A 16,327-nucleotide genomic window follows, 5' to 3' on the forward strand; every position below is an offset into this window, starting at 1 on the left:
AGCAGCCTCGTGAGTTTAGACTAAATTTACTCTTGAAGATAAACGGCTGAGGCCTGAGCCAGGGCCCTCCACCACCACCCCATCCTTTGAAAAGCAAAGTGAACGCAAATGTGCAGGCCTTGAACGCCGTGCAGAGGGAGCACGTAGAGCTTCGGCGGGCCTCCCCGGAGTTGGGGTGGGAGCATAAGACCCCGTGAGCGTTCACCGGTGGGTGTGATACCCAAGTCGCTCTGGACCCGCAGGGCAGTCGCAGGGCCGAGGGGCGGGGCCTGCGGGGAGGGGCGGGGCCTGCCTCTGGGAGGAGCGGCGCCCTTCGCGCCGCGGGCCGAGCCGCCAGGGGGCGCCCTCCTGAGGGCGGGCCCTCGCCACCGCCGTGGCTTGGCCCCTGCGGGCCGCCGTCGCCGCGCTCGGCATTCCGCCGCCGTTCGGCTCCGCGGCGTCCGGGCTCCCGCGGCCCTCGGTGGCGCCGCAGTCGCATACCCGGGGCGCCCGCTGGCCGGCGGCGGCGGCGGCGGCGATGGCCCCCTGAGCGGGCCTGAGCGGGTAGCCGCGGGCGGGCGGGCGCCGCGGCGCGGGCCCGGGGTCGGCGGGCGGAGGCCGGTCGCGGCCTCTTTGTCTCCACAGCGGCGGGCGCGTCCGCGGGGCCCGGGGCGGAAGTCTCGACGCGCTCCCGGCGCCCCGGGCCGCGGCGGCCGCACCATGAGCGACATCCGCCACTCGCTGCTGCGCCGCGACGCGCTCAGCGCCGCCAAGGAGGTGCTGTACCACCTGGACATCTACTTCAGCAGCCAGCTGCAGAGCGCGCCGCTGCCCATCGTGGACAAGGGCCCCGTGGAGCTGCTCGAGGAGTTCGTGTTCCAGGTGCCCAAGGAGCGCGGCGCGCAGCCCAAGGTGCGGCGGGGGGCCGGCGGCCGCGACGGGGAGACTCCTGCTCTTTTTCCCTCCGCTGTCGGTGACAGGCGTTTGTCAAAACACAGATGCCCTGCTGTCGAGGGCTCCTTCTCGCCCTTGGCCTTGCTCTTCGAGCAGCAGCCGAGGTGCCTGTATTGCGGGGCATGTGACAGCTGCGTCTCAGTGGTGTTAAAGGAAGAGACGTTAAAGTCTTGTCATCTCAGACGTCTGTAGGTCATCCCGAGTTCCCCAGGACGATGCATAGTGACATATAATGACATTTCCTGAGATTAACAGCAGAGTTCTATTCCCCGGGACCCAGGCTTTAGAGAGATGAAAAGTTCCCTGGGGAAAATAGCGTATTTTCTGTTTTCTTATGGTGTGAATTAATAGGTGTGTTAAAATTTCTCATCACTTCTCCTGGACTTGTTTTACAGAGACTGAATTCACTTCAGGAGCTCCAACTTCTTGAAATCATGTGCAATTATTTCCAGGAGCAAACCAAGGACTCTGTCCGGCAGATTATTTTCTCATCCCTTTTCAGCCCCCAAGGGAACAAAGCCGATGACAGCCGGATGAGCTTGTTGGGAAAACTGGTCTCCATGGCAGTGGCAGTGTGTCGAATCCCAGTGTTGGAGTGTGCAGCCTCATGGCTCCAGGTACTTCTCCAGAAATAGCCTTTTCCCCAGAGCTTCCGAGGACGAGTCTAGCGTCAGGAATTTTAATTCAGTTGGATTTCTGGAGAGGCCTTTTCCACTTTATCTGCCTGATACCACTGCCCTATATGCTGATACCCCAGACCTATAAATACAAGTTGTAACCAATCTTGAGAAAAACAGTAGTTTGTAATGGTAAATGAATTTAAGAAGAAATGGTTCTGTCTTCAGAACAAGTGAAAGGTCGTTTTTCTTAGTTAAAAACAAGAAGGTAGGATTTTGAAAACAGCTATACATGCAGCTTCAAAGATTCTTTTTTTTTTTTTTAAGATCATTATGTGTCTTATTGTGGCAATATTTGCTTGTTTTTATACAGTTGAATCAGTCAGCATGTGAGTTGTTCCAGGGTGCCATTACAAAATTGCTGGCTCTCCTCATTGCTATGGACATAAGGGCCTTCTAGAGTGTTTTTAAATATCAAAGAAAATATGTGTATTTATAGTAGATTTCATGTTAGTTTTTTGGAAGATCTATTTTGTTTTGCTTTTTTGTTACTCGGTCTTTGAAAAATTGATAATTCGCTCAGAGTAGTTACTAACTCAAAATCTTGATTAATAGGATCCTTAGCTAAGATAACAGAATTGACTACATTCAGTCTCTCAAACCTGTTTCATTCCCAAGGCCTTGAAATCATTTGGGTTTTTTTTTCCCAATTTATTTAAATATTTTTCTTATGATCTTATTTATCTCTAAAATTTGGCCAGCAAAAATATATATCGTTTTTTGTAGTACAGAGGTAAATATCAGTGAAATCTGTACCGTAATTCTCACCAGTCTGATTTCTGGGGCATCTGAATTGATACTGTGTGTTGGGTTTTACCCCAAGATTACCTCTGTCCCTTAACAACCAAGTGATGTGAACTTTAGCGTTTTGTTATTCGTCATATGATTTTCTATTTCTCTCTCATGATGTGGTACTGTGATGCTAGCATTTTGGCAAAGTGAAAGCAGATGTTAACAACAGGAAAGGGTCTTGCATTTGGCTCAGAGTTTGCCACACTGGGGTGTGGGGCTGCAGCTTCCTCCTGAGGAAAGGTGGAGGCGGCTGGTGTGATGTAGTCCAGGGCAGATTTCAGCCTGAGAGGACAGTCTGGCCTGATGCCTCCTTGCGGTTTCCCCCGCAGGCTGTGTTGTGGCCCAGGAACTGTAGCATCCTGAGCAGCTGTTAAATATGGCAGCAGCTACAGATTGGCATCTGAGTGGGAAGGAAAAAGGCTGGGGAGGGTGGTGATCCAGGATTCAGAAGTAGTAAGGGAACCCGTAATAGGAGAGAGTCGTAAGAGAAGTTGAGAAAGGACTGATCTAAATCATAGTTCACAGACTTCCCTAAATCTCAAATCTCATCAATGTGGAAGCAATGGTTAACTTTGACTTTTGGAGTCTTACCTGTAGGGTTACAAAAGTTGTCATTTCCTCATCTGAAGTTAGGAATGACTTTTCCCAAGTAAACTTCAAAGCAGAGTTCAACAGGCCTTTCACGTAAAGGGCAAGATAGTGAATATTTTAGCCTCGGCTAAAAGTCGTATGCCCTCTGTCCCACCTACTCGGCTCTGCCCTTGTAGTGCAGGCCGCCTTGGACAGAAGGCAGACACGGAGTTGCCCGTCCCCTCGCTCACAACACCTGTAGTTACGTGGACTGTGGCTTTTTTCTAGCGGACGCCTGTGGTCTACTGTGTGAGGTTAGCCAGGGCCCTCGTGGACGACTACTGCTGTTTGGTGCCAGGATCCGTTCAGACGCTGAAGCAGATATTCAGTGCCAGCCCTCGCTTCTGCTGCCAGTTCATTACTTCCGTCACCGCGCTGTATGACCTGGCGTCAGGTAAACTTTAAACAGGTTGTTGCCATTCCAGAGGCTCCAGCTGGTTGCCAGTGGTGCTTCCACTGAACACCCAGCCGTGAGTGCTTTGGTCATTATCTCTGAAATGTGTATTTTATTTCGAGCTGAAAGCTAACAGGGTGGGCCGCCTGGACTTCTGGAATTTGCTAACAGGGGATTTTTCTTAGTGGTTCCTATCTGCCTGATGGGAATGGTCCAAGTGGCAGACAGCCCCCGAAGCAAGGCTCCGATGCCTGGGAGAGATGTGGCTTTCTCCCTAGACATGACTTGACTTGCTTTTCTTTCTTTTCTTTTTTTTTTTAAGTTTTTGTTTTGTTTTATGTGGGGGTTTTGGGAGTTTGGGGGGGTGTTTGTTTGTTTTTATTTTTTTGGTTAACGGAGGTACTAGGGATTGAACCCAGGACCTCATGCATGCGAAGCACATGCTCTACCCATGAGCTCTAACCTCCCTCCCATGACTTGCTTTTTTTATTCTTCATATTTTGTTTTAAAAAATTTCAAAACTTCAGGAAAGTTGCAGGAATATTACAACTAATGTTTATGTGCCTCTCACCGAGGTTCACCAGGTGTTAACATTCGCCATATGTTCTTTCTCCTTTTCCTCTGCTCTTTCTCCCCCACACCTGCACTCCCACAAGTATTTTTTTCCTGAACTGTTGAGAGTTTGTTGCCAGTATCATGTACCAAGTACTTAAACATGTATCTCCTAAGGACAAGAACATTTCCGTCTGTACCCATGATACCATTATCACATGTAAGAAACTAAATATTGACAGAAAACTATTATCTCACGTATAGCCTGTTACTCAGATTTCCTTGATTGTCTCGCTAATGTCTTTTATAGCCTTTTTCCTCCTGTTTTGAGGGGTCAGGAGAGTTCAGAATCCAGTCAGGGATCATACCTCATGCATGGCTGTCATGTCACTGTGGTCTTTTTAAAACAGGTCCTTCCTGGCACTTAAAAAAGTCTCTTCTGACATTGACTTTTTTTTTTTTTTATTGAGGTACAGTCAGTTTACAATGTTGTATCAATTTCTGGTGTATAGCACAATTCCTCAGTCATTCATGAACATGCATATATTCATCTTCATATTCTTTTTCACCGTAAGCTACCACAAGATATTGAATATATTTCCCTGTGCTATACAGTATAAACTTGTTTATATATTTTATATATACCCATCAATATCTGCAAATCTCAAACTCCCAGTTTATCTCTTCCCTCCCCCCTCCCCCCTGGCAACCACAAGTCTGTTTTCTATGTCTGTGAGTCTGTTTCTGTTTTATATATAAGTTCATTTGTCTTTTCTGTTATTTAGATTCCACATATGAGTGATATATGGTATTTTTCTTTCTCTTTTCGCTTCACTTAGAATGACATTCTCCAGGGCCATCCATGTTGCTGCAAATGGCATTTTATCATTTTTGTGGCTGAGTAGTATTCCATTGTATAAATATACCACAACTTCTTTATCCAGTCATCTGTTGATGGACATTAAGGTTTTTTCCATGTCTTGGCTATTGTAAATAGTGCTGCTATGAACATTGGGGTGCAGGTGTCTTTTTGAATTAAGGTTCCCTCTGGATATGTGACATTGACATTTTTAAAGAGCTCAGGCCTGTTGTTTTACAGAACATCCCTCAATTTAGATTTGTTTGTTTCCTTATGGAAGATTCAGATTAAACAATGTTCCCCAGACCATGGTGTGTCCTCAGTGCATTGCACTGGGAGGCATGCGTCAGTGATGTTCTGAGACTTCCTTAGCAAGATGCCAGGAATGGTCTTCAGGGTGGCCATTAGTTAGCATTTGACTTCAGCTGGGAGAAGCCCACGTCCCTTGTCCTTGTCCAGCGGCAGAGCCCTCTGGTCAGATCATTTTATGCAGACTCCCATTAAAGAAACTGATAGATGTTGATCAGCTCTGGTTGATTTGGGACGGGGGTCTCTGACCCCACCCACTGGGCTCTGCTGCCCACTTTCTTCCCCTAGTGGTGGGTTCCAGGGAACATGGATTGAGAAGCACTGAGTCCTTCTGCATCTGTGTCCTTGTGTGGCCCCCACAGCCCAGGCAGCCCTGGCCAGGGTCTGTGGCTCTTGCTTTTCACGAGGGGAAGTTACAGGCCTCGCGCGGCGAGCAGCCTTCTCTGCAGAGCCAGACTCAAAGCCTGCTTTTCCCTTTCGGGCTCCTCTTCCTCCTCCTCTGCCCTCCGCTCTGGCGGCTCAGAGAGCTGACAGGTGGTCCCTTCCTTACCCTGGTCTGGTAGCTAAACCAGCATCTTGAAAGCCTTCAGCAACATTTCCCATTTCTGTTCAGTCCAGCATTGGTCTCCCACTGACACCCTGAGCATATGCGAGTTTCCTGTTATTTGTGACTTTTTTCTTGCTGTTAGACTTTTTAGTTCTTCTGAGAAAGCTCGCGTGGACAGTATGGCCATTCAGGTGCATGTCACACCTACGTGTAGTCTCATCTCATCTCGTCTTCTGTAGCCACCTGCCGCGGGAGGGGCGGCAGGTCGTGGGAGCAGCGCCCCGCTGCGAGGGTGGGATTTTCCCTGGCGCTCTCCTCGGAGGCTTCTTAGGAGCCGTCAGTAGCTAGGAACAGTATTCAGGCCTTGTGTTTTCCCACAGGAGAGATTTGATTAAACCCTATTTACAGCATAACAGTTGTCCTTTCAAGTCATTAGTTATTCCAGGGCAACAAGGACAGAAATTGGCCTTAACATTGAGAATGGGTTAATTAACATATGGAGAAGGAAGGGATGTTCAGAGAGTACCAGTAACATTCTAGGATAATTATGAGATGAGGTATTTTTCTTGTAAGTCAGTTTGCCAGTCTGATAAGTCAGCGGTTTCTTTTTTCTTTTTTAAATTGCTTTGTTAAAGTACGATTGATGTGCAAAAAGCTATATGTGTTTATATATACAATTTGGTGAGTTTGGACACGTGGAAATCACTGGCTGCACAGTGGCGGGCCTGAGCTCACCGTCAGAATGGTGATTGCTGCTGCTCTTGGTGCTTCGGGTGACAGGAGCCCATTCCAGGGGGGGCGGGGCGGGGCCTCAGTACCACACAGCAGACGGCAGAGGCTCACCTAACCCAGCAGAATCCTCTCCTACCTGAATGGCGCAGAGAATCTGGGTCTCTGCAAAGGAAGGGTGTAGGGATTATTCACTCAAGTACACACGTTTGTGTGCATTCACAGAGCACGTGTGCGCACACCGCCACCGGGTCCTGCAGATTCCTCATCTCAGATGTGTGTGGGGCAGGGGAGGGGCTGTGATGCTGGAGGAGTGGACCTGAGACTGCCATTTCCCAGACAGAAGCATCTTGGGGAGTCAAGGGGCCAGACACAGGGTCACCACTGTTTATTTTGCCAAGTAAAGATCACAGACAACACTGCTACCTCCTGTCACCATCATTTCATAACAGAAGGGAAGGGGTGGGTTAGCACCAAGGTGGGCATAACCTCAGGGAAAAGGCCAGTGTTTCCCGAGAAAGAACAGCCGGGGGCCTTACAGTGACACGGGGCTCCCTCTCCGCCTCTGCTTTCTCAGGCTTGGCTCTGGACCTTAGCAGCCTGGAAGGGGCTCCGTCATCCCGAGCTTTTTCACGAGCTGAAGGTGCACAGCCCTCAAAACAGGAGGCTGGGGACCCACTCCTGTGCACACAGACAGCCCGAGGCATTGTGTGCTGATCCCAGGATGGGCATTGTAGACCAGTGGTTAAGAGCCAGGCTACCTGGGCTCAGATCTGGGCCCACCACATACTTTAATAAGTCTGGAGGGGATTACTTAACATCACTGTGCCTCAGTTTCCTTATCCTTTATATAATAGGAGAATTGTTTGAGGATTAAGTGAGTTAACGTGTGTAAGGGACTTAGACTGGTGCCTGGCACATCGTAAACCCAGAATAATGTCAACATTTGTTTTTCTAATCATTATCCTCTGTCTTGCCACAGAATGTGCCAGGTCTCAGGAATCCCTGGAGTCAAGGCTTTGCTTAGACAGAGGTTCCAGTTTTGGAGCTGGGATGGCTCTTGGCAGCTGCAGATCGTTGATGGGACTCTGAGCTGCTCCCCAGAGGCCGCCCTTACCGTCACCGTACCATTGAGGGAACGCCAAACATAGGGATAAAACCTACTCACAAGCGCCTGGGTGAAGTGTGATAGTAGTTTTGGTTATACAAGTGTGGGATTTTATTTAAACTGACACATGGGCTCTTCAAGGCATAATGGAGTTTTAGGGAATTGTTCATTTAACAAACGTTTCTTGAGCCCCACTGTGGCCAGGCGGTCCTGGCACTGGGGATGGAACTCTGAGTATGATGAGAGTCCCAGCCCTCATGGAGAGGATGTTCTAGGAAAGGAGACAAAATAGGTGAGAACACAAGTCCGTCGTCTGAATGTCAGGTGACGGGTGCTGTGAACTTGGAGGCCCTCCCCCCACCTCCCGTGTACTTCTGTCCCTGGGGCTGAAAACCCTCCTGACTTCATGCATCTTTGTTTGCAGATGACCTCATCCCACCATTGGACTTGCTTGAAATGATTGTCAACTGGATTTTTGAGGACCCAAGGTTGATTCTCATCACTTTTTTAAATACTCCAATCGCAGCCAACCTCCCAATAGGATTTTTAGAGCTCACCCCGCTCACTGGGCTGATCCGCTGGTGTGTGAAGGCTCCTCTGGCTTACAAAAGGAAGAAAAAGCCCTCCTTATCCAATGGCCACGTTGCTCCCAAAGTCACGAAGGACTCGGGAGGGATGGACAGGGACTCCCACCTCTTGTACTCAAAGCTGCACCTCAGCGTCCTGCAGGTTCTCATGATGCTCCAGGTGCACTTAACCGAGAAAAACCTGTACGGGCGCCTGGGGCTCATCCTCTTTGACCACATGGTCCCGCTGGTGGAGGAGATCAACAGATTGGCGGATGAACTGAACCCCCTCAATGCCTCCCAGGAGATCGAGCTTTCCCTGGACCGCCTCGCACAGGCTTTGCAGGTGGCCATGGCCTCTGGAGCCCTGCTGTGCACGAGAGGTGGGTCCTTTCCCTGCCCGGGCCTCCCTAGGGGCGGGGATACCACCCAATGGAAAGAAATAGGGGCTCCTAGACACACACTGTTTTCTGCTTCTTTTAGGACTTCTTTCCTCTTAGTGAATACAGGGGAAGAGGGTGGGAGTCGCGGAACTCAACCCAGGTAGAACACTGGCCGTGACATCTCTGTGTGTCTCCTGACTGTTTTGCCCAGGCCCAGGGACTCTTCAGAGCATGGATAATAATAGCTTAATATCGTCCCTCTTGGAGAATCTTTTCTTTTTCTGCAGTTCCTTTTTATTGAGGCATAATTTATATACAATAAAACGCACATGTTTAAGTGCATGAAACATTCCCGTCACCGGTTTTGAGGGTTCCTTAGTTCTGCGTTTCAGTGCTCAGACTGTCCGAGGAGAACGATCTGGTGCTGATGACACACTTGTGTTTGCTTTCTGACTGTTGGCTCACAGATGTTGCCTCCGGCCCAAGTGGTGGTCCCGGGTCACGGGCTTCCCGAATCCTGTCTTGCTCTGAGACTGCCTTGGGCATCTGACCTGCTGTCTCTGGGCCCTTTCCCAGCCATCTAACAAATTACCAGTAGAGCTACCCGCTTCCCTAAGTGATGGATTCTGTTTGGGACCTACTTTGTTAAAGCGAAAATTGAAGAGAAAGAGAACCCAGTTTCTAATTGATGCCAGGAAGTTGTCGTGTGAGGCATCATTACTGTCTTGCTAGCGGCCTGGAACATCAGGGAATTGCTCATCTCGTTGTCTCAAGTCTGTTCCTAATTCTGTATCTCCTTAATTTCAGATGACCTGAGAACCTTGTGCTCCAGGCTGCCGCATAATAAGTAAGTGCCTGCTCAAGACTTCTAGACGGGCTGGAGTGGAGGTTGAGGGTGCTGGAGTACAAGGCAGGGCAGACCCTTGTCCAGGCTTCCTTGGGGAGGGCTGGTCTGCAGGCTATAGAGCTTCTGTTTACAAGGGGCCCCCAAAGGACCTGACAGTAAGTGGGGGATGGATTAATAGCGTGACCCACGTGAGAGGAAGCCCAAGGAGAGAGCAGGTCAAAGGAATGGAAAAAACGGCCATCAGGGAAGAAAGCGGTGCTCCCTGCGTCAGCACGTGTGTGTCGAGGTGGTGGTGCACAGGCACCGTTGGTGACCTCGTGGCTGCCCAGCCCTTTGGGGAATACTGCAGAGACACAGCCCTGGGGCACAGCGTGTCGGTTAGGCCAGCGCCTTGGTGTCTGGCAGCACAGACCGGGCTCTGAGCTCCGTTCCATCTGTGGTTTGCTGTGGCACTGACTCTGAGCCTCGGTGCCCCCTTGTCAAGTGGTGGCAGTCACTCACCTGCCTTACAGGGTTGCAGTGAGGTTTAAACGAGGTGGTGTTTGTAAAGTTCTTAGCCCAGTCCATGGCACCCCGAGGTCTCTCCACGATTGGTGGTTATTGTCATAATCTGGGGGGAGCAGTGGGAATGGTGATGAGAAGCAGGAGCTGCGGTCACAGCTGCTGGTCAGAGTTCCAGCCTTGCGACTTCCTGTCTATGTGACCTCAGCCGAGTTTCTTATCTCCCATTACCTCCTTTTTCACTGTAAAATCGAGAAAATAATAGTACCTGTTTCACGTCCCCCTGCCTCCTCTCCCCTGCCCTCCCCTCCGCCCACGTCATAGGATTTTGGTGAGGATTAATTGAGCAGAAACACAGAAAGCACTTAGAATAGTACTTAATGTGTAATAAGCACCTAAGAAGTGGTAGCCGCTGTCACTTTTACTGTTACTTGTATAAGTTAGCAGTTTCTCTTGATCTAGTTAATTTCACTGAATCTAAGAAGCAGAAAATTACCTGCACAGAAATGTTTCATGCAAATAATGTAGCATTATTAGCAGCAGGAAGCTGGAAGCAGCCTAGCCCTAGTCCGGTAGCACAGAGATACTTAGTAAGTTAGTAGTGATACATCACAAGGAGGAAACATGATGTGTCTGCTAAAAACAGGTGTTGGGGTGACTGTGAGGAAATGTTGCTGGTTGAAGGCTGAAGGCTGAACTCTTGTGCACACGGTAGTGTGCACACAGCAGGGTTTACAGGAGCGAGGACAGCGAAGTTCAGTTAGTCGGATGATCAATGTGGTTCTCTCTTAAGATGGTCACGCTAGTTTTTAACATAGAAGGCGGGGCCCCAGGGCTGGCGTTGGCAGGCAGTGTGGACAGAGGGTGAGCGCCCACCAGGCCCCACCGCACTGTGCGTGCACCCAACTGCCCAGAGCCTGACCAGCAGCCCTGCCAGGGCCGGAAGTGTGGGCAGGCCTGTCACGCTGGTCACATGTGTAATATGAGGCTGGAGGGCAGGCCAGATCCTCCTTCACGGCTGATGGGCGAGCAGAGCTACCTCCAGAGGATGGGTGTCCCTGCTGGTCTGGCTCCACGTCGGACTCTGCTGGGAGGGGCGGCTCCGCTCAGGCGTCCAGGCAGTGAACCGGAGAGGGTGGAGGGAGGTGGTCCCTGGTGGAACAAAATGGCCCTCCTTGAGATGTTCTGTCAGCAGGACGGACAGCTCGTCCAGAGGCCTCCCCGCCCTCAGGAACCCATGCTGTTTCTTCTCGTTCATTCTTTTTTCCTTCTGGGCTTCAGGAAAGTCCCCTGCATCCGGGGACATTGTTGATACGAGTGGCATCTCTTCCCCACCTTGCAGTGATCCCTTTGTGATCTTTCCCATCTTTGTGCATAGCTTTTACTGAGTGTTCAATGTTTCCAGGGCATTAAAATAGTGACCGAGTATAAATCCTTTATCTTCTTAGTGTTGTAACTAGGGGTCCCCATTGGAATCCTCTGGAACTTCTCATCAGTCCATCTCTGAGGGGGGGGCCAGTACAGGACTCTCAACGTCAGGATCATGTGAAAGGCCCGCTTTCATGTGGCTTTGCTTCGAATTCAGTTAGGGCTCAGTCGTGGAGAATGACTTTGAGAATTTTCCTGTCTGCCGTTTTTGCTGCGGTGCCTCAGTCACGACCCGTAGGTGTGGACAGTTGAGGCTACAGCGGATGCTGACTGCAGTGGCCCCTGCACCAGAGGTTGAGGCTGCCCCCAAGCTTCTGTGGACGGCGGGCCCCCTCCCTCCCCATCCTGCAGGATCCCGGCTTTTCCCACTGCGGGCCCCTCCTCTCTCCCGGCCCCAGTCTAAATCCTGCCACCTCCAGATCACCTCCTCCCGCTCCTCCCCGGCCACGAGCCACCCTCCGTCCTCCCTGGGCTCGCAAGTTTCCCCGACTGGAAACTTGCCTGTTCTGTGCCCGCATCTGGTGCCTGTGCTGGCATGTGTGTGAGCACCACCTCGGTGTCCCAGGCTTCTCTTCTCTCTCCCCCGCAGTGCCAAGTCCAGGGGCCTGCCTCGATGCCGCATGTCAGGGGAACTTGTTGGAACCAGTGTGTCCTGATCCTTCTCCTTGTGTTCGCAGCCTGCTCCAGCTGGTCATCTCGGGCCCGGTGCAGCAGTCACCGCACGCCGCGCTCCCTCCCGGGTTCTACCCTCACATCCATACGCCCCCGCTGGGCTACGGAGCCGTACCGGCCCACCCCGCCGCCCACCCTGCCCTGCCCACGCACCCCGGACACACCTTCATCTCTGGCATGACGTTCCCATTCAGGCCCATCCGCTAGGCTGGCCCCCTGCATACTGCCGACTGGCACCGTGCCTTCTGCGCCTGGGTTGGAGGAAGCCTTCCAGGAGAAGGGCGGCCAACCCTGTGGAGGAGGGCCTGGCGGCCCCTCCTCACTGGCAGAACTGTGTGGGTGCGAAAGTTCTGCGACATCGCAGTCCAGGTGCCTCCCACCTGGTCACATTCGTCAAAGTCTAGATGGAAGGAGAAATGTCCAGCCCTCTGCGCAGCCATGTGGACATCTTTAAAAGCTGCCAGGTCTGTGAGCCTGAGTGTCATTTCGGACATGTACTCCGAGCCTGTGCTGTCGGAGCGCGGACGGGGAAGCAGCGTTTGCAAGTCCATCTGTCTGGCTGGCTTCCTTGTGAATGGGCCGCGTCCCCGCCGCGGACACGGGCGCTTCAACTGCTCCCTGGGCCCCAAGCTGCACCACTGGCTCACACCGCACTGGCTGCCGCTCGGGGAAACCTGTGAGGCTCGCCCGTCGCCAGGGAGCGGAGCTTCTCTGTTTTATTGGGGTCTCTCAGTTTTCCTTTCAGATGTTCAAATAAATTTTTTCCAAACAGTTTTATAGACCTGATGGAATGTGTTTTAAACCAGTACCTGTGCGCCTGGCTGGTGTCCTCCCCAGTCCGCAGTGCGCACGGTGAGAAGGAGGGGCGTGGTGCTAGCCGCTTCTTTGGGCAGAGACACTGTGGAGAGCTCCCGCGGGGCAGCTGGGGTCTGTCTGCTTCAGTTACGGGCTCGTTCTTCCCTCCGGCGCAAAAGTCGGTCCTCAGGAGTTTCCTCCAGCGCGCAACTGGAAGGTACCTGCTCCAGGTCCTCACTCACTAGTCTGCGGAGGAGGGAAAGTAATCAGTAACCACGGCGCTGGGCTCCCCGGCTGAACAGCAGGAACAAGAGGTGGTCGCAGCCAACAGTGAGCAGCGAGACTAAGATTAGCCTGTAGGCACAAAATCTAACCCTGTGGTGGGTTCTCTTCCTGTGCCGGCTGCAGGCTGAGACCTGGGAGACCAGATGGAACTGGGCCGTGCGTGTGTGTCTTTTTTACGTCTGGAGTTGAAGGCCTCCCTCAAGGAAATGCAGTTGCGTTGTAAGGGCCGCCCTTGTTGCCAAGGTGCACTACCACGTGTGTTTTCTCAGGGACTTGAGCCCACGACCTTCCTGGGCCCCTGGAGTGCTCAGTGGGGTTTTGGCCGCCACAGCTGGCATCTCGGAACCGGCCAGCAAGTGAAGCCTGGCGGGCATTTTAATAGCTTTTGAGAGCTCTCAACTAGGAGGAAATTCCCTTCTCTTGGAGTTTGATTCCATTATCCCCGTGTTTCCTGTTCACGTATCAGTCTCGTGTCAGGGCAGGAACCGCAGTCAGGTCTCTGCTTCCATCCGTCTTGGTGGGACACACCTGAGAGACTAAGGAGGTAGCACTTGCTGGTTCTTGGCATTTAACTCTGGCACCAAGTGCTTCTGAAAAGGGTGGAAGAGGGGCTGTCCCACTGCTTCCTAGTTAGTGGGTCCCTGAGCCTGGGTCTCAGAAGGTGGTCGTCGCCATCCGTGTCCAGGGCTAGATGGTTGTGGCTCCTCTTAGACCCAAGGCGGTTTTTACCAAACTTTGGGAAAAAAAGGAAAAATGTAGGAAATAAAGCCACTAGAGCCACAGACTTGCTTTGTGGTATTTTGAGCAGTATGTGGGCAATTAAGCCAGCCAATTAAAAATCATATGCCTCCTGTTTAGTAATTACGTGCCAGGCACTTGCTAAGTGTTTTACATCTACTAAAAATTGATACATGAGAAAATATAGGCAACATATAAAACAAAATATATGTAACAGAGTGTTTTAAAAACCACAGATTAATCAATTCCAATTTTATAAATGAGTGAAGGACACGAACCAAAACTTAATAGAAGAGAAAACACAAATGACCAATAAATACAGAAAGGTCCTAAAACCGGTAACCAGGGACGTCTAAAAGGGAGCCACCGTTTCCCACCAGACTGGAGAAACGGGAAGTTGTCGCCGAAGGTGCAGGGAGGAAGGAGCCCAGCGTGCGGTGGAGCAAATCCACTTAGCCGCTCTGGTGAAATCAGAAGGTAAAATGATCCTGTGACCCCTCCATGCTGAAAACAAAAAGAGATGTTCAAGGTTGTTAAGGGCTGTATTATTTGTTTCTTAAGTAACAGTTTTATGGAGAGAGAATTCACATACTCGGTTCGCTAATTGAATATGTACAGTTCAATGGTTTTCAGTCTATTGACAGCTGTGCCACCATCACCACTGTCATCTCAGAACATCCCACCGTCCCCAAAAGAAACCCTGCACCTGTTACAGTCACTGCCCCTCCCAGCCCCTGGCCACCCCTAGTCTACGTTCTGTCTTTATGAATTTGCCTTTTCTGGACGTTTCACATAGATGGAATTCTACCATATTGTTCCTTTGTGTCTGGCTTGTTTCAGTTAGCATAATGTGTTCCAGGTTCCTCCGTATTGTGTTAGTTCTTCACTACTTTTTATGGCTGAATGATGCTGCACTGTGTGGCAGCCCACATTTTGTCTGTCCATCTATTAGTTGATGGGCATTTAAGCCCCTTGGCTTTTATGAATGCTGCTGCTGTGAACATTTGTGTACAAGGTTCTGTGTAAACATGTGTTTGACTCTCTTGGAAAGAAAGATACACATATACATATACATATACACATACACTATGAAAATGCTGGGTGCGGTATTTTTTAATAAGGAAAGTGACTACTAGGATTTATTAAGTAAAAAGAAAAGAGGCCCAGAGAAGTGTGTAGAGTGTGCTACCTTTTTTTTTTAACCATTTTTTAAAAATTGAAATATCGTTAATTTACAGTGTTGTGTAATGTGCTACCTCTGGCAAAAGTATAAATTGAAATGAAGGAAGGATAAAAGAATAATAAAGTAGTGGCTTAGGGGAAGAGGAAGGAGCAAGGTGAAGCGACAGGAATGGAAATAAGAATTCTCATGACCCTTGTTTTGTAGTTTTGACTTTGGGACCATATAAATGTTTGACTTGTTTAAGTCATCAGAAACACAGAGCAAACTGAAGCAGATGAGATTAACTTGGTATCTCAGCTGCTGGCAAAACCACACAGAAAAGAAAATTTCCAGTTTCTTTAAAACATAGTTAAAATATAGTATTTTAATGATTCCTATGCCTTCAACTTATGAAATCACGTTTAACATCACCAGTTTTTTAAAAATGCATATTAAAGCAATGAGGTAATTTTTGCCCATCACAGTGCTGGTTATTTTGTTTGTCTGTGGGGGAAGTGATTAGATTTATTTATTTTTAATGGAGGTGCTGGGGATTGAACCCAGGGCCTGGTGCATGCTCAGCACACACTCTGCCACTAAACTATATACTTTCCCCTCCAACATTAACAGTTATTCAAAAAATTTGTGTTTAGCAAGTGTATGTGGCAGGATTATTAGCCATCTCCAACCAGCCATCCGTCTCCTTGATAAAGAACCACACTTGGGGCAAATACTTGACAGGCACCTGTTCCGGGGAGGTTGGGCCCTTCCTTGGAGTGAATCGTGATTAGTCTACACCAGCATGTGCTTCCACACCTCTGGTCAGAATATGGTTATGTAATGAGCAGGGGCTGTGACTCTGGCCAGTGTGGGGGCAGGTCTGAGAGAATGGCCTCCTGGGAAGTCCCCCAAATGGACCCAAAGCGGAGACACACCCATTTCGGTGTTGGTTGGACACTTGTTGAGGATGTCGTGCCTCTAGTCTTAGGATGTAGGCATCTTGCAGTCCTCTTGGGAATCCTCTAGGTCACTGAGGTGTCTTTGGGCCACTAAGTTGACCAACCCTCGAACCTCCTCCCATTGCACTTCTTGTTACATGAGATAAGCATTTTCCTCTCTAAGCCGGTTTTAACTGTTTCTGCAATTTGGAACTAAAAGTATCCTTACTGTGGCAGAGTGGTGGGGAACTTTGTCAGGGCAGTATCCTATCAAAACTTAAAATCTCTTATTTCCTTTGATCAGCAGTTCCATGGCCAGGGATATATCTCACAGAAGAACTCTCACAGTTAAGTTGTTCCACTTACAGACATGTTTGCAGTACTGAAAGATGAGAAACAGATATTCATCGTTATGGGCCCAGTTAAATAAATTAAGGTATACCCTTGAAGTTGGAGGCTAAAGGGAATTTTTCTAATTACAC

General features: G+C 50.0%; 1 protein-coding gene across 3 annotated transcripts; it reads left to right on the top strand.

The window, feature by feature from the left end:
* Positions 1-614: 614 nt before the first annotated feature.
* Positions 615-12,698, top strand: INTS15 (integrator complex subunit 15). Of its 3 annotated transcripts, none has more exons than XM_031433301.2 (6): positions 615-861; positions 1,329-1,550; positions 3,261-3,426; positions 7,955-8,479; positions 9,287-9,326; positions 11,933-12,698. In XM_031433301.2, the coding sequence occupies exons 1-6, from the start codon at positions 700-702 to the stop codon at positions 12,132-12,134; spliced, it is 1,317 nt and encodes a 438-aa protein (XP_031289161.1). In that variant the 5' UTR covers positions 615-699; the 3' UTR covers positions 12,135-12,698. The 3 variants fall into 3 exon arrangements, with proteins under 3 accessions (XP_031289161.1, XP_031289163.1, XP_010990517.1); XM_031433303.2 differs by having other exon boundaries at positions 615-891; positions 11,845-11,965; XM_010992215.3 differs by having other exon boundaries at positions 617-891.
* Positions 12,699-16,327: the final 3,629 nt, after the last annotated feature.

The sequence above is a fragment of the Camelus dromedarius genome, chromosome 24, assembly GCF_036321535.1.
Source record: "Camelus dromedarius isolate mCamDro1 chromosome 24, mCamDro1.pat, whole genome shotgun sequence".
In the NCBI taxonomy this organism is placed as follows: domain Eukaryota; kingdom Metazoa; phylum Chordata; class Mammalia; order Artiodactyla; family Camelidae; genus Camelus; species Camelus dromedarius.